The 18,560-nt window shown below is 44.2% G+C and overlaps 1 protein-coding gene across 3 annotated transcripts in view; it reads right to left on the minus strand.

Moving 5' to 3' along the window:
* The window catches only part of LOC134538266 (titin), a 381,555-nt gene that overhangs the window by 21,665 nt on the left and 341,330 nt on the right, over positions 1-18,560 (minus strand). For all 3 annotated transcript variants that reach the window (XM_063379427.1, XM_063379428.1, XM_063379429.1), the window contains one exon: positions 772-914. In XM_063379427.1, coding sequence (XP_063235497.1) covers positions 772-914 — 143 coding nt within the window. The remainder of the gene's footprint in view (positions 1-771; positions 915-18,560) is intronic.

Raw genomic sequence — 18,560 nt, forward strand, 5'->3', positions numbered from 1 at the left:
TTGTCACATGCACGACGAGAAGACTGCGCGTCAGTCCAGAGGCGACATCGCGCTAGAAGCACCAGCGAGCGTCACGCTTATCATCCTGCCTCACTTGACACAGATACACCCCTGACGAGGCAATACACCACTTAAGACATTACACTGTACATTTCTATCCCTAAACCAGAGATATATGTAACATCTAACCATGGTAACAAGAAAATTCACATGTTCTCATGTTGCAAATACATCTATAATATGAAACTCTGACAAAAAATTTTATGTGGAATACCGGAATTCTTTAAAATAATGCCGAGCGTGACAAATTTATGCAATCTTTGTTTTCAACTACATTTCTCGACACCAATCACAGATAGTTTCCTAACCTGCCGCAAAAATTTGCTGCCGGATCAGTCGTCGACTGTTGAATCGTTTGATTAACAGACCAAAACTTCAAATTATATAATGCAATATCTTCAGTAAAATTGTAAAAAGACTTAAAAAAATTATAAGCCCTGGATATGGACCTGATTTTCGACAAGGAATTTCATTGAAATATTGTCTATTTTGTTAAAATTCGTTAAACGGTTAATACTACTATAAAGCTTCCTTTTGGCTGTGTGAACTTTGGTTCGCGGCATCCACCACAGATAAAAGCACCGTGGTCACACATTTCCGACGCATTCCCGAAGTGACTCCTACCAAACGCCGTATACCGATAGCCAAGATGTTACACATTAAGAAACTCGTGGTCAACAAGATGGTGAAGGCCACAGGGCGAACTCTCACCGTTATGAAAGAAGGCGGCTTGTGCGGCTGGCCGGTCAGGCTCCCAGGCGTGCTAGGGGTACTGGGGGGAGTGGGGGTGCCGGCACGCCCCCTCCCTGCCACCTTGGTCGGGGTCGCTGCTTGCCACGACCCCCCGGGAGAAACTGCAACAGGTCAGCTAGCGACATCATCCCAATACACGGATTTGATAAATAATACTTTCAGTTAAGGTGGATTTCATTGTTGTGGTATATGTATAGTATTAAGGTTGGACAGAGAGAGTGTGAGGGATATAGTGTGTGGTCAAGTTGGCAATGGAAATAGGACGACGAGAGGAAGTGTGGAACAGATGTAATAGGAATGAATGTAACGCAATTAGCAGTAATAAAGATTTAATGAAGAAGCAAATTATTAATGTGTTAAATACTACAATGATTAATGTGTTAAATACTACAATAGTAATTTTAATAACAGTGTTATCTTGATTTTAGCTCTAAGATGAGTACTTAACTCCTGTCACTCTCAGTTTATTTGAGATAAAAGTCATAACAAACATAACAGACTAGTTTAAAGAAAATGATTCAGTTACAATGAGTAGATTAATTGCACAATCATTAGTCTTTGATTATATTTATTTATTTTTAGTTTTTGATCCATTCATCATTCAAGCTGAGCGTGTGCGTTTCATTTTCCTGACTAAGTAAAATGAAAAAAAAAAAAGTTTCTTAAATGCTCCTTGGATTAAAGAGAAAGTGTAGGTTTTTGTTAATTTTTGCAAAGTGTTCTGATCTTCAAATATTTTCACCCTTGTAATGTTGCAGAACCCTGCCCTCCTAATTAAATAATTTTCTTTTAAACTTCTTTTTTGTATAGGTAAATATAAATAAGTCAATGTTTTTTGAGTGATGTATAAGTTAGGAAACAGTATATTCAGAAATTATGGATACTAGTATATGTTATTTTCACCTGCTATGTTTTTAAGAAGGTATTGATTATTTTATTAGACATTTTCTATCATTAGTAATTTTTATGTAATTATTCACAAAGAAGTCGCTGTTCCAGATTTTTACGTGTTTAGGCCTACTTTTTCAGGTTTTTTCTCAATAAGTTTAATTTTGTAATGTAATTCGTATTATAATTATTGTTCTTAAATTTTATTAACGTGTTGTAATATAATTATAAATCACGGGACTGTGTCTGGGCTTGTGTGATGGTTAGAAAGAGAGGCATGAGAGGCCTGTAAGTGGGAGTGAGAAAGGAACAGTGCTTCCCCGCCAACCGAGATAAAGACGGGAATTCCCCCCCTGCATGGGAACTGTGTGATAACTGCTCTCTCACGGTGTGGGAGAGAGAAAGAGAATGGGAGTCCCCGATTTCGAGGTGAAATTGAAAAGAGACTGATCAGGGGAAGCCCAGAGTTCTGTGTGTAAAAGATTTTTTCATGTTGAGGGCTGGTCGCGCATTGCCGGTGATTTCGAGATGTTAACTATGGGCGCCACCACGTGGAAGGGCACGTGGACCCGGCGGAGTCTCTCACTCAGGGCGTGACGTAGCCCAAGTGGGGACGAGTTACCAGCCCTTTCTATCCTAGCTACCCAGACCTGGCCCGCTCTAGGCGTCGGGCACGCCACACTCCTAGACTCACTCACCACGTGATTAAATAAGTACTCACTTTATATTTATTCTCCAGATTTAATTTCACTAACACGTCTCTCTACACGCCCGTTACACGTTACACATTACACGGTTAAAAAGCCTGAGGCACGAATCGGTTTAGGTGAGGGCATGGTCCACACACGTGGCCATGCTGCAAAGTATACTTATTACACGGTGATGAAAAAAACTCGACTGAGACAATTAATTAATTAAACAGCCCGCTGACCGAGAGCTGCCCCGAGGATGACGAACGAAAGCGATTTAAAAAGAATTAACGATACAGAAATTACTTGGTCAGTGATGAACAAAGGTTGAGGTCCCCGGGGTGCTGGCGCGTCTGCTCTCGGTCAGTGATGAAGATGGACTGGGCTGAGCTCATCGCTCGCAGGTGGCAACATGGCGCCCTTCGCGCCAACACAATTACCGTTACTGTATTCTACGACTCCGTGCCCCGGCGAAAGTTGAGTAAATTACAGATAAACATTAAAAATATATAAAAATTACTGACAATGGAAAGTTTGTTACTATTTACTTATTTAATGATAATTCATATAAAAGCATTCCTATCCTCGTCCAAGTCCGTGCCTGTTCGGGTCCGCCCGGGCAACGTCTATAGTTATTTAAGGTAACTTATTTAAATTAAAGAAACACAAGTAAACTACACAGCACTGGGGCGAAGATGGATGAAAACAACAAAAAGGCTTACAATTAATATTAACATAGCAATTTTAGGGATCGCCGCACTGCTTCTAAGCGCCCTCTTGTGGTAGTTCGTGGCGCGCAATTCAAACACACGACTACGTACATGGCGGTACAAATGCCGGGGAAGGGGAGAGGAATGTTGAGGAAACGGAGACTGACTAGGCTCATGGGGCGTAGCCCCGGCTGACGTCAATTGCCCCCCCCTCGAATAGCCGGTCATGTCGACGTTTCCGCTGGGTCGCCTGTGGGCGTGGTCGCCCCCTTATCAACAACAGCTGTGCTTCCTCGCGATCCCTCGGGGTCGTAGCGTGTATCGCGGAGCCGGAACTGGGTCTTGTGACGCCCGGTCTCCCCTCTCTTCCCGCGGTGTTTCGTCTTCCTGCGGTTCGGTTACTGTCACCCTGAACGTGGAGTCTGCCAACGAGTAATGCAGCGGCCATAATGGCTCGTCCGGCGAACCCGGCCTACTCTCTACTTCCTCCGGCCACCTTATCAGTGGTTGGGATGTCGACTGGCCCTCCGTCACTCCGGGCGTGTCCCTGAGAAATCCCCTGAAAGGCGAGACGTCACTCCCCGAGTCTTCGAACAGCCGCCTCGGCCGGACATCTGTGACTGCGAGGGGCGTCGCCTGTCCCGCCCCCAGGTCCGGGAAGCCTCTGAACCCGCCCCCGTCTGTTGGGGTGGACGTGACCAGCTGTGCGGCCGCCCTCCCGTCTGTCTCGTCCGCCGCCTCCGTCTCTCTCTGCCGCGTCCCTGCTCCGTCACGTCTCGTTCCCGTCTCTTCCGCCCCGCCCGCCGCCTCCGTCTCTTCCTGCCCCGTCTCCGCCTCGTCCGCCGCCTCCGTCTCTTCCTGCCGCGTCCCTGCTCCGTCACGTCTCGTTTCCGTCTCTTCCGCCCCGTCCGCCGCCTCCGTCTCTTCCTGCCCCGTCTCCGCCTCGTCCGCCGCCTCCGTCTCTTCCTGCCCCGTCTCCGCCTCGTCCGCCGCCTCCGTCTCTTCCTGTGCCAAGCGCACATCGTCCCGGTGATATTTCGCGGCCCGGCCTGAGGGTAACTTTATCACGACCGCCGTGGGCCCCGCCTTGACCACCGCCACCGGGCCAAACCACTTTGGCGCCAGGCCGGCGCAGAAGTTGCGTCGGCCGGAGGAGAGGGGGTGGAGCCTCGCGTAAACCAGCTGGCCTGGTTTCAGTTCAGGGGGCGGGCGGGTCGTCTCGGGTGTGCGTTGTGCTTGGTAAGCTGCCTGGTTACGTCGCGCCCTATCGTGCGTCTCGGCCAATCGCCTCAGGCGTCCTTCGGGGCTCTCTACGTCCGGGTCCGTTTGTTGTTGCCGCACGTGATATTCCCCGGGGAGGGTGAGGTTCCGCCCCTGGACCATGGTGGCTGGTGTTTCGCCGGTTGCCGCGTTCACCCGTCGCCGGATGCAGTACAGAACGTCCGGGATGTGCGTGTCCCATTGGGCGTGGTCATCCGCGAGCCTCAACCGCAGTTGAACCTTCACCTCTTGGTTGCGTCGTTCCGTGGGGTTCGCGCGGGGGTGGTACACGGGGGTGGTGTGTAGGATTACCCGCCATTTTCTCCCCAGCTGCGCCCACCGGCGCCCGACAAATTGGGTGGCATTGTCCGACAACAGGACCCGGGGGTACCCCCACCTAGGAAAAAACTCCGTTTCCAGGCTGCGTGCAATGGTGCCGGCGCGGATGTTCGCCAGGGGGTAGGCCTCCACCCAACGCGTGTAGCAGTCTGTCACCACCAACAAAAATCTTTTCCCTCGGGGCGTGCGGGGATATGGTCCCATTAGGTCTATGGCGACTGTATGGAATGGCTCGGTGGGCTGCCTGGGTACCTGCTGGGCTGTCCCGTCGGTGCGGCGCGCCTTGTGCCTCTGGCAATGTTTACATCTCCTCACGCAGTCCCGTACAAACTTGTTTACCCCTGGCCAGTAGAACTGTTCCCGCAGATCGCGTCGCGTCTGGTCTGCGCCGGGGTGTCCGGCTAGCCTGTTCACGTGATACATGTCAAACACCTCCCGGCGGGTGGCGGCTGGCGCGAACGTCCGCCATTGGCCAGCTGTCCCCTTAGGTCGCGCCTGCAGTGTCCCGTCCAATACACGGTAGCCTTCACATTCTCCGCTCCCGCAACGGCGCACGATCTCCTGTGTGTCTGTGTCCGTGAGTTGGGCCGCTCGCACGTAGGCGTCTAAGTCATCAAGCTCCGCGCCTGGCGGTAATGTCGGTGTGACGTTAAGGTTTAGGGCACACAATGCGGCTTGGGTTGTCGGGGTGCGCGGGGTCCTGGGTATGCGCCCGCTGGGTGGTGGCAAAAGCTCCTCCCACTCCGCATCGTCACAGGCTGTGACGGTGACGTCCGGATCTCGCGACAGCTCGTCCGCTAGTTCGTTCTGTTTTCCCGGTACATGCTCGACTTCGAAATCTAAGGCCTGTAGAAGCATGGCCCAACGCGTCAGCTTCGAACGTCGCCCCTGCATCGTGGCCAGCCATTTGAGACATTGGCTGTCAGTTCTCAGTACGAATTTCTGCCCCTCCAGGTGTGGGCGGTAGCGTCTGAGGGCCCAAACTACGCCTAGACACTCACGCTCGTTCACGCTATACCGCTGCTCGACGTCGCCGAACTTGGCGCTTGCATATTCAATCACCCGAGGCTCGCCGTCGTCGCCGAGTTGTAACAGGATGGCCCCGATGCCCTTCTCGCTCGCGTCTGTTTGTACGATCAGGGGTCTGCCTGGGTCCAGCCGCGCGAGTAAGTGGCACTGTTGAAATCTGCGTTTTAGCTCGTCAAAAGCGTTCTGGGCTTCCACGGTCCACCTGAACGGACGTTTGGGTGACAGCTGTTCTGTCATCGGCGCCGCTACTACCGAGAACTCTGGGACGAAGGCTCGCAGCCAGTTAGCTAGCCCCAAGAACTTTTGCAGTTGCTTGCGCGTGCGTGGGGGCTCCTTGTTGATAATTACACTCAGCTGTTTTTCCGTGGGTCGGTTTCCGTCCGCGTTAACCACTAAGCCCAGGAAATCTAGTTCTGTGGTCCCCAGGTGGCATTTTTCGCGATTGCATGTCAGACCATGGCTCGCCAGGCGTTCCAAGACTAATGCTAAATGATGCGCATGTTCTTCCCACGTCTGAGACCAAACAATTATGTCGTCCAGATACGCGGCCGCAAACTTGCCCGAGTAGTTGTCTAAGACCCGTGTCATCATCCCTTGGAAGGTAGCGGGGGCGTCCTGTAGGCCGAATGGCATCGCGCAAAACTGAAATCTCCGCCCGTCTGGGGCTGTGAACGCCGTCTTGGGTCGGTCCGCCGGACGTATCGGCACCTGCCAATACCCAGATTTTAGGTCGAGGGAAGAAAATATCTTGGCGTTACCCAGGCCTGAAAGTGTGTCGGCTATGTTCAGCAGGGGGGGTGGGGCATTAATTGTCACTCTATTGATAGGTTTGAAATTGACACAGAAGCGTAGTTTCCCGTCTTTTTTTTCTGCCAACACGACCTGGAAATTATACGGACTTTCGCTAGGCTCAATTATCCCGTCATGCAACATGTCCTGATCCTGGTCTAGGATGTTCTGTTTACCAACGTGGCCGTAGCTACCGGGTGGGATAAACATTGGCTCGTGAGGATGGGTCGGGATGGCATGCTCAGCTATGGTGGTACGTTTCAGCGGGTCCGCGGACGCAAACACATTACACTGATGATCGAGGACCTGCTGGATGGTAGCACGAAACTCGGGGGGAACTCCGTGCTGGAACTCGTCGAGACTGACCTGGTTTACTGCTGGTGGAGTAGGCTTACCCAGCCCGTGGATGGTCCGCCGCCCCTGGGTGCCGACGTGGACGCAGCCGGCCCGGATGTCGATGGCTGCGTGCTGCTCGTAGAGCCAGGGTAGCCCCAGAATGACGTCATCACGTAACTGCTCCACCACCAGCGCCGTCGTGACGGACCGTTGGTCCCGCACGTCCACCTCCAGCGTCGCGACGCCCTGGGTGTAGCAGGCGTCCCCCGTGGTAGCCAGCTGGAGTTGGCCCGGGTGGTACTCGAAGTTGTCACGGCCAATCACGCGTGCCGCCACACAGTTGTGGCTGGCGGCGGTGTCAACAAGCGCGTGGACTGCGCGCCCGTTGACAACCACCGGAATGCGCAACAGGTCGGCCTCCGCCGCTCCCACGTGACCCAGGAGAGGCCCCGCCGCCGTAGGTCTGTTGTTGTTAGGTGAGGCGGGGGAGGTGGGCTGTCTTAGCGCGCCGCCCCCTGCCGTCCGTTTCCCGACGGCTGCTGCGCCGCGAAGTCAGGCCGGAACTTGTTCCTCACCGGGCAGTTCTCGTGCCAATGGAACGTGCCTGGTGGACACGTGTGGCACTGAGGTGGTGGGCTGCCGCCGGTAGTCCGTCTCCGCCATGTCAGCTGCGCGTGGCCGCTCGGTCCGGGTTCGTCGCGCCTAGCTTGGTCTCGGGTGGGCGCCGTGTAGGGCACCAGCGCCTTGGTGTCGGCGGGCGTCGTGTCTTCCTGCTTGGTGCTCAGGGTGGCGTGGATCCTGGTCGGTCTGACAGCTCGTAGGTCCTGCTCTAAGACGCGCGCCTGTTGGACGAACTCCTCTGCCGGACGCCGCGTCATCGGGCGTAAATACGGGCGAAATTCCGGGCGCATCAGCTCAACTACCCGCTCCAGCACTCCGGTAGGTTCTTCTCCGGGAAACAGCCGCTTGTACAGACGTATTTTTTTCATGATAAACGCCTCCGCCGCCTCCGTCGCGCCTTGCTCGAGACAATACAGCTCCGTCCGCACTCTCATCTCTGTCTTCACGTCCGCGAATCTGGCCTCGAACAATCTCGCGAACTCGGTCCACGGCATGTCATACTCCTGGACGATCTGCCACCACGTCTTGGCGTCGCCTTTGAGCGCGGTGCTCACCCTGTTCGCCCACTCACACTCCGGCACTCCGTAGCGATTCAGGCGTTCCCGACACGCGTGTACAAATCTCCGCGGATCGTCGCTGGTTCTGCCCGCAAATTCCGGTAGCTCCACGTGTCCTATGAGAGGTACCCTGCTCCGTGGTGTGTCGGCGGCGTCTCTCACCGGGCTGCGGCCTGACGGGCCCGCTATTCTCACGTGGTGGCACCACTGGCACGTGTACCACCCGTCTTGAAAGGAGATTATTTCGGACTTCGCGAAACACGCCGTGTGCTTGAACGCGCGACAGTTCCGGCACCAGCCTCCCTCCCGCGTCTTGCCCTCACACTCCGCATCCGTGCACTTCCCGTGTCCCGCCTCAAACTGATCCGCCCGTTCTGCCTGCTCGTGGTTCGGCTGCGCTTCATACTGTCCTACGCACACGCACGTGTCCGTCCACGAAGAAATCGCCGTCCCGCTCACCTGGCGCGGTCGCGCGCACATAACACAATATAAGCTATTCTTTTGAAACAACTCACTTGCCTTAATCGCGCCCGGATTTTTGTCAAGTCCGTGGTTGTCCGACATGGTCGTGTGGTGGTGAGGCCGGTCGATTGCCCCTCTTCCCTTCGCTACGCGACGCGACGCGGATGGCGGTACACACACACACTGACCTGGCCCGGCTGCTGTTGTCGCGAGGAATGCGGCCACCTGGCTGCTCGCAGCGAATTCCTGGAAGCGCGCGCCCGGCTGGTCACGTGGCCGGCGCGCCAGAGTCCCGCTATGCGCTCCGCGCGAACAATAGTTCCAGCGCGAACTTTAGTTCCGCGCGCTCCGCGTAACAACCGCCTATCTCACACGCTCGTACAGGTCTGGTTTTCGCGGAAGATGTAACTCGCCCCACGCTCTTGGGCGCCATTTGAGGGCTGGTCGCGCATTGCCGGTGATTTCGAGATGTTAACTATGGGCGCCACCACGTGGAAGGGCACGTGGACCCGGCGGAGTCTCTCACTCAGGGCGTGACGTAGCCCAAGTGGGGACGAGTTACCAGCCCTTTCTATCCTAGCTACCCAGACCTGGCCCGCTCTAGGCGTCGGGCACGCCACACTCCTAGACTCACTCACCACGTGATTAAATAAGTACTCACTTTATATTTATTCTCCAGATTTAATTTCACTAACACGTCTCTCTACACGCCCGTTACACGTTACACATTACACGGTTAAAAAGCCTGAGGCACGAATCGGTTTAGGTGAGGGCATGGTCCACACACGTGGCCATGCTGCAAAGTATACTTATTACACGGTGATGAAAAAAACTCGACTGAGACAATTAATTAATTAAACAGCCCGCTGACCGAGAGCTGCCCCGAGGATGACGAACGAAAGCGATTTAAAAAGAATTAACGATACAGAAATTACTTGGTCAGTGATGAACAAAGGTTGAGGTCCCCGGGGTGCTGGCGCGTCTGCTCTCGGTCAGTGATGAAGATGGACTGGGCTGAGCTCATCGCTCGCAGGTGGCAACATGGCGCCCTTCGCGCCAACACAATTACCGTTACTGTATTCTACGACTCCGTGCCCCGGCGAAAGTTGAGTAAATTACAGATAAACATTAAAAATATATAAAAATTACTGACAATGGAAAGTTTGTTACTATTTACTTATTTAATGATAATTCATATAAAAGCATTCCTATCCTCGTCCAAGTCCGTGCCTGTTCGGGTCCGCCCGGGCAACGTCTATAGTTATTTAAGGTAACTTATTTAAATTAAAGAAACACAAGTAAACTACACAGCACTGGGGCGAAGATGGATGAAAACAACAAAAAGGCTTACAATTAATATTAACATAGCAATTTTAGGGATCGCCGCACTGCTTCTAAGCGCCCTCTTGTGGTAGTTCGTGGCGCGCAATTCAAACACACGACTACGTACATGGCGGTACAAATGCCGGGGAAGGGGAGAGGAATGTTGAGGAAACGGAGACTGACTAGGCTCATGGGGCGTAGCCCCGGCTGACGTCAATGTGTTGTAACTTGTTCTGTAATTGGCTGATATCTGTAGAGTGAATGAAGCGTGCCTGTGATTGGTCGGTGAGGTCATGTGACGTCTACTCCCTGCGTGGAGGAGACGAGTTCATGAGATCACCAGTCGTCTGTCGAACGCTGGACGAGTAGGTCGTGTTCGATGGCTTCTCGCTAAATTATGTAATTTACGAAGAGATCATTTCACGTTGGTGGTCGGAGCCAGGCCTATATTTAAATCAACCTAATTTTCTTTTTTTTCGTTTTGGATATAACTTAATTAGAAATTGCGGCCACCTTCGTAGGCATGTTGGCTCGGGGCGGAATTCGTTTTCGCTGGGTGCGGTTCTCTTCGAGGTCGCACCATCTTCGTGTACTTGCAGTGAAACATTACTGAAGGACGATATTTTTTCCGGTAAATTCTCATCACGTGAACTACGAGCATCTGTTCGACAGGCATATGTATGTGGAATGAATGAGCAGCCTCTTTTGAAAGTGTTTGGAATCGTCTGTGCAACATTCTATTTAACAAAAAAAAAAATAAAAACATCAAAATTTGCAATCGGCGTTGAACTGTTTATTTTGTCTATAACGAACCGTTATACCCTGAAACAATTTTTATTAATTTTTTTCATGATATTGAAAGAGATATGTAAAATTGGTACACATGTTGTTAGTTAATAATCTTATTGCAAACATTATGCCTTTGCTGTATTGTTTACGAGATATAATGGATAGGTTAACTTTTTTGATTGGCAATTAGAAACATAACATTGGATTTTAAAATGGTTTCTAATGAAGGAACCTGATTTGATTAATAAACTTGTTGCTTAACAGACTCTTTTCAGGAAAAAAACCTGTCCATAAAACAAGGTTTACTGCAGGTACTGTAACAGAAATTACATGTCTTGAACTTGCATGGTACCATCACAAACAGACAACTTTACATCAGTTCTATGTTATCATAAAATGGCTACAACAGCATCTGAGCTTGTAAAATACACATAAATCACAACACAAATATTTTATTGTAAATACCCAATAATTGGATTTGCTACATACATTAACGTGTCTTAAGAGGCCGTGTCAGTAAATGTTTATTTCCAATATTCTGCTCTAGAAGTTCTCTCTTTTAACAGTGAGATTTAGTGGCTTTTTCAACCGAAGGAACTGTAGCCGCAGCGCGTGATAAAGCTACTATACCCTTATCACAGGATTAGTGGGAAGGTTGACAGCTCGAGTTTACTCGACGAAAAATGTATCTGGTTCCTCGACAATCTGAGAGGATGACAATCTGACCGGCGGCTCACTAGGAAATTGCGGATGCAGGGATTCAGAATCAAGAAACCTCACTTATACAACTATGGTATGAGTCGAATCTAAAAATTTTAATACTTTAAACGTATCGGAATACAATTAATCTTCAAACATGTGGTAATTATTCTTTATCTGGATGTAATAGTCCGTGATAAATAATGTTAGTTGACATTAAAAAGTATACGAAATTCATCATGTAACGTTTTAAAAGGATAATAACATAAATGCATATGCTTAGATATTGCATATGCATCACACACAATCTAAATACAATCTCACTTAAGTCAGACTACCTAATTTTTTACAATGCACCATCATACAGTTTAACAGAGGTAGGTGAACCTCTTATCGACGTTGTTTCAAAGAATTTAAATTTACAAATATTATACTATTTATCTTAATACGATATGTAGCCTACCTTTATGAATACGAACTTACAAAAAAATTATTGAATTTATCACATTACACTTTAACATTACACAAGACTAAAACACTAACAAAACTTAATTTTATACATTGCTGTAGCATATTAGAAGACGAAATAACTCACAAGACTAACATTAAGAGGGCTGCATTACAAATTTACTTTACAGAGAAGAAAATATCCTTTCAAGATATTTCATTACCTCATTCATTACATAATACTGCCGTTGATGTGATCGTAGATATAAAGTATTTAAAAAATATATTCCATTATGTTTATGTAAATATTTTGAAAACGTTATTGCTTAAAGATGCTCATTATTTAAATAATAACGAATCTTTTACTTTTATGTACTGAACAAACAAAATACTTATAAGTTAATAAGAATAAGCTTAGTTGAGTAACATCTTCAATTTGTATTGAATTCAATGTACATATCGAAAATCATGTACAATGAATGCAACAGATTGAATTCAATAAATATTTGATCTTGTGAAACGGCCATAATATTGATGTAGATTAGGGACCGGAAAAATTCGAGGTTTCGACGGCCTTCAGGATAGACTGCACATTCCCCTGTACACTCGGGCAAATAACGGCAGCAGTGGCGTAGCGTGGGTGGGGCGGAGGGGGCGGCCCGCCCCAGGCGGCAGCCCGCGGGGGCGGGTCGCCGGTGAAGCGGGTTGAGATCTGATCTATGATTCATTCATTACATGTGTCAGACACACTATAATGTTCCATTTTTATCTAGAATTTTGCGCACCAACTATTTTTTAATATTTATTTAAAAGAAAAACTGCGAAATCACTGACAGAGCTCTTTGTAACGTTTGTTTGTTTACATACGAACAGCAACATCGCATCACACCGCGCCGCCCGGCGCGCGCGAGCCGAGTTGAGCGGCACTCCTTATTGTGTTAATTACTCATACAAAATCTTTTGTTTCACGCGTCGGCCCGTGTCGATGCCTCTCTTTCGCACTCATTGAATTTAGTACTACGCATTGTACTGTAAAGTTTGACCTTAACCCAAGGCAAACCAAACAACTTCCGCAAACCGGGACACAGTAAAACTCCTATATTGCCCCGTACCGCGAGCGCAGGTAAACCCAAAAAAATATTAAAACCCAAACTAATAGCAGGCTTAAAAAATACTAATAAGGTTGCGAACAGTGAGAGGAGGCAGCAAGTTAAAAAGACACAAAATTTATATGACAACATTTTATATATATATATATATATATATATCATAAAATCGTTTCATCACAAATCGGTGCATCCATCATAAAATACATACCCTATTACTACTTATAAAAATAGCTATATAATAATACTAAAAAAATACTTTAACAATTCCCCCGAAAAATTATAATTTGATCATATACTTCAGAGCTCCGAAAATTAAATATAATTACCAAAAAGGCGTTAAAAATATATAAGAACATAACTCCGATAGACTATCAAACTTGACTATATTGTCGATTGAACAAGAATTGGCTGCTAATATTGATTTTGACAAAGTTATTTCTGACTTCGCTGCTCATAAGGCCCGTAGAATCCGCTTGTAAAACCGCTCATCCTATTTTAACTTCAATAAAAGGTACCTCATTGCATGTGAAATTTAATTTTAATTAAGCACCTATAGAATGGGGGCGGCAAAATGGGTTTCCCGCCCCAGGCGCCGAGATGGCACGCTACGCCACTGAACGGCAGTTCATTTGCTGCTGACTTGTTAGTCGTCTCAGCTTGTTTGTCTGTGATTCGATCCTTCTTTGGTTGGTGTTTTATAATTGGTTGAGATTCGTCCAGATGAACAGTAAGCCAATAGCAAAATCATCTAAAAGGTATATGTATTTGACTTCTAGCCTATCGCCGAATGAATCCGCGAATTTTTCCGGTCTCTATTAATTATAGATGCTCACATGCATCGTGAGAGTCCGTATAAAGCCTATTACAATTCTATAAGTATACATTAAAATGCTTTTAAAATATACATGTGTAATATAATTAAAACTTGTTTAAGTAAGATCATCACAAAAAAAATGAAAATCCTTCAACAGTAAGTGATGTTTTATAAGATTTTAACAAAACACACTTACAATAAGAGAATACTAATCATACCACATAATTCAACACAAAATATACATTCCAGTAGGCGCTACGTAAAAACAACTTCTATTTTTATGCTGATAACTCTGCATTGTTTTATATATATCATTATTTCTAACTTTTAATATTCTCTACACATTAACTGAAATTACTTATTTACAGAGTCTTAGCTAATGTTGGTCTGTACCACATACAGTACGTACGATATCTCTACGCAAAACACATACAGTTCATTATTAGTAATATCAATTATATTTCATGAACATAATGAAATTAGTATAGGCCCTAGGTTGTTCACTGTTAATTGAGTACTTCTGAAGTATTTTCATTGTGAGTTAACATACATACCAAATGCCATTCTTCCAGTAAAGTTACAAAGAAGACAAGAAGATAATATAAATATGTATGTAGTACCATATTTTAAACCCCTATTAAATGAATAATAACTCAATCTCTATTCTGGACTATTAAGTAATAATTTTTATTAATGTTATTTATAACTTAAATAAAATGACAACTAACAAATTAGTAAAAAAATATAATTACGTGCGATATAGTGTGACATTTGTACTTGGACGGCAAACGAATATAATAAAATGTCTATGACAATGTTAACTTTACTCATTATTATGGAAAGAAACAAAATGGGCAGATAAGCATATTCTACGCTGACATTTAAAAATGCTCAATTTAAAATGAACATTCCAAGAAAATTTATTTTATATCACCACAAAAAATCAAACTGCGGCGTCATTTTCCCGATGACAAACAAAAAAGTTGTATGGTCGCGAATAATACATTCGTATGGCGTCACATCAGCGGAATATTCCCTTGGCATAAATGTGTGAATTCTGTGGCACTAATGGAGAAGTAAACCTTCGCTCGAACACAAAAACAAATGAACGAACAGCTTTTTTTTTTTTTTATAAGATGTGTAATCGGAGACCCCTGGGGTGGTTGAAGAGTGTCAGGTCGGTCGCCAGACCAGATAGTAAAAGCTCAGGGGCTGAGGATAGAAAAGGCATATCTCCAAATTATTAAGTATAAATGTTGTCATGTAATAGTTAAAGACTTGATTACACCCAGGTTTATAAACCCATCATGATCATGAAGACACTGATCGGAAGGTAATGTGCAATACATTTCAATGGCGTTTTCAGTTTTTGCTAAATAATTATAAATATAAGCAAAATTTCAATGTATCTGGACAAATCAAAATATTGATAATATTATTTTCATCACAGAAATAATATATGATATGATAAATAAATTTGAAAAAAGCGGTTATGTTAAATGTATTGTATACTTTCAGTAGGCAAAATTTCCGGCCCCTACCTCTTATAGACTTTGAGAAAAACTGCCTTTTAAAATAACATTGATATAGATAGGAGCGCAAATTTGTGACACGGCCTCTTAACTTTGATGAACCTTCATTTACCCACACATAATTATAATTACAATACTTATTTATAATTTTTATCTTACATTACTAATAAAAAAATAATAAAAACAAATTAGTATTTAAATGGCGAAAAAGTAACTTCCTATTATTATGACAATTGCTAGTTTTATTTATAAGTACTGGACATTTACAAATAAAGCACACAGTATGTTAGTTGCACATATAAAATCATAAAAAAAAAAACAAAAAAAAAACACCAGCATGAACAACAGTAATAGTGCAGTATACATTCTCAAAAAAAATAGTGTCAAAACAGGTAGCAGTCTCCTTAATATTAGTGGGTACATGACCCAAAATTTTTAAGTTTGTACTACATGTGGAATTTTGTTAGCTAACAAAATGTGTGCACTGGATACAATGGAAATTTGAAAAGGATGAAGTAAAATGTGCTTACACGTTTCATCCAATTGTGTTCAAATGCAAGATTTAATAAGTAGCCTATGGTTTATTTTCAAAAATATGAAAAATAGTTAATGTAACAAACAAATTGAAAACATTATGGTCATGTATATTTTTAATACTCAAAAAATAGCAATAATTAATAGTTCCTTTTTTATGCTGAAATAAGTAAACACAGTTTCTGTAATTTAATTTTATTCAAGATTACTTAAGTTACCCACTAGACAAGAAAACTGTGCTAGAACATACATGGCATTGATGATATTTACCATGTTGTTCTTGTAATAACATGCTCATTGCAAGAAAAAATATATGAGCGTTACTGTTTAAAAAAGACTCTTATATCAGGTTATTTGGGTCTCTTCTTTACAAGTTTACGAATTCTGCAGAGATAGCTTTCACTGAATTGGTACCTGGTTATAATGCGCTGAACCACATTAAGTTGAATTGAATAGCACCGACAGTGATTGTGATACAGATTAAAAGAAATACATAGAGAATGATGCACAAAATATTTCTTGTAGGAATATAAGTAAAATATAGTGAATACTTTACAAATTTAATTATATGTACATTTATAAATTTTCCTTCCTGAAGCAATGACCTTGTTATTGATTCTCTACACTGAGAAGTATTTAAATGCTAAAAATCTCATGTTAGGTTCCTTGCTGTGTCCAATATATGATAAATGATTACATTGCTGCCAAGTCCTGACACATCCATCAGACGTATTTAACACATATGCACACATATAACATGCATAAAACGAATGTGATATAAAGTTTATGCCAAATACCAAACTTTGTAAAATACTTTGACCCTAAATCCTATTCAGTAACAAGCTAACTCATCCTTTAAATAATTTAAAAAAAAAATACACAGGTTGGCATACTACTTGATATTTAAAGAGCTGAAATAAATGTCGAAATTTATATTTTATGTTGAATATGTGATAAAAAAGTTAACCTTCTTATTACATGAGCTACTTTGTTACGTTGTATGTTTTTGCCCGGCTAACCACACATAGAAACGTAACAATACAAAACAAACAATGTTCCTGAGGTTCTGCTTTATTTGGAAATAAAAGAGTTTATTAAATTATCTTTGTTTATTTCTTTAAAAAACAGTTTTTTCTCATCGTTACATGGCTTCAATACACAATTTTACAAATGAATTTAATTAGAAAAACTTCGTTACTTGTACAGTTTTTGTCTTTTCTTATACGAATTTTAACGATATCTTTGAATTTTGATAGGATGAGGTCCAAATACATACCACAGCACCATACATATTGCCGTTGATGGTCGAGGAGTCTTGTCACTCGCCAAAGAAGAAAAAAAAAAAAAACTTAGTAATGTCCCTTGGTTAATTACCTAACTCAAGGTACCGTTGATTGCGGACCGAAATCACACGAGTCGGGCCGATGCCGACGCCTAGGGCCTAAATTTCTAATACATAGTCCGAAAAAAAAATGAAATTAGGTTAAAAAACTACGGCGTGGCCCCAGCCCCTAGGCGTTAAATTGTCCCTTAATAATTTTTCATTTGTTTCGTGACTTGCCGACGACGCGACCGAGTTCGGCGACGATCGAGCAACAAGTGACTTGGTCGACGAGATTACCTTCCCTTGTAAAGGTGAAAACAAGGGAGGCAACCCCGTGGGCCAACTGACCAATCACAGTACAGCATTCATCAACATGCCCAAATAAGGAATTTCGGCCGAGCGCATCACACCACGCCAGGACTCGCCCTGATTGGCTGGCTAGTGGTAGCCTCCAGAGACCCTTCCAGACGGTCGCTACAGCTGTGCGTACAACGTGACGCGTAAATCCCAAACACGCATTTACAAAGTGAAAAATAGCTTTCTGGCGCCAGAGTGTCGCGCCTGTCCGCTCTTCCTTCTGTACCTTCCAGACTATTCTCAAAATATTACACTAGCAATATCCAATAGAATATAAAATTACCCAAAAAATTAAAATACAATGTTAAAAATTTAGTAAACAAAGTTGAAATTCATATAAAAACTTTTGTTTAAAAATGATGTCCTGTAAAATTATAATCTATACTGCTTTAATTACTGACATTAATTATCAAATGTCAACATTAACTATTATGAACTAGAGTTAACCCTCAAATTAATAATTAAGTATCTCAAGGAAATAAGTATTTTAAGGCTTTCCATGAAATTTAACCAAAGTAATTAATAACAATTCTTAACATATCTGAACTGTTTTCTATATCAACAAAAAAAAAAATATCCTTCACCTCAAATTTATTCTTAATATTCTTATGACCCATTTTGCAATGCTACAACTTGAGCGAAATTTATCATATCAAACAATGATACATACAGTATTTCAGATGTGTCATTAAGTTTTTCTGCTTCCGTAATAAACAAATAACAGTCCATGATTCCGTAACTCGAACATCTAAATCAGTAATAATTATGGAAAATCCATAATACTTGGCAGCAATGATAATCATCACTGCCTAACTTATGCAATTGCTGTACCACAAACTAAACCATTTTCTTTGGTGGGCTATTTTTTTTAATGTATTAACATCATGTAGGCTCATTTAAAAATTTTAATTAAGCTTCACATTTTAAAATGTAAAATGTTGCATTTTAATGTTTGTATAAAATGAACCAACATACATAAGAATTGAAAGACAATTCGGACAGTTGTCTTTTCCTGCTTAATTCAATATTAAGAACTCCACATTTTGACCTTCAAAAGCTCCTTAAAATCATAGATTAAGTTCTAGTTTAACAAAAGTTTTATGAAGCCTACTAGCAAGACATTCTTTATAGAGTATTTA

This window comes from Bacillus rossius, chromosome 13, assembly GCF_032445375.1.
Source record: "Bacillus rossius redtenbacheri isolate Brsri chromosome 13, Brsri_v3, whole genome shotgun sequence".
NCBI classification, from domain to species: domain Eukaryota; kingdom Metazoa; phylum Arthropoda; class Insecta; order Phasmatodea; family Bacillidae; genus Bacillus; species Bacillus rossius.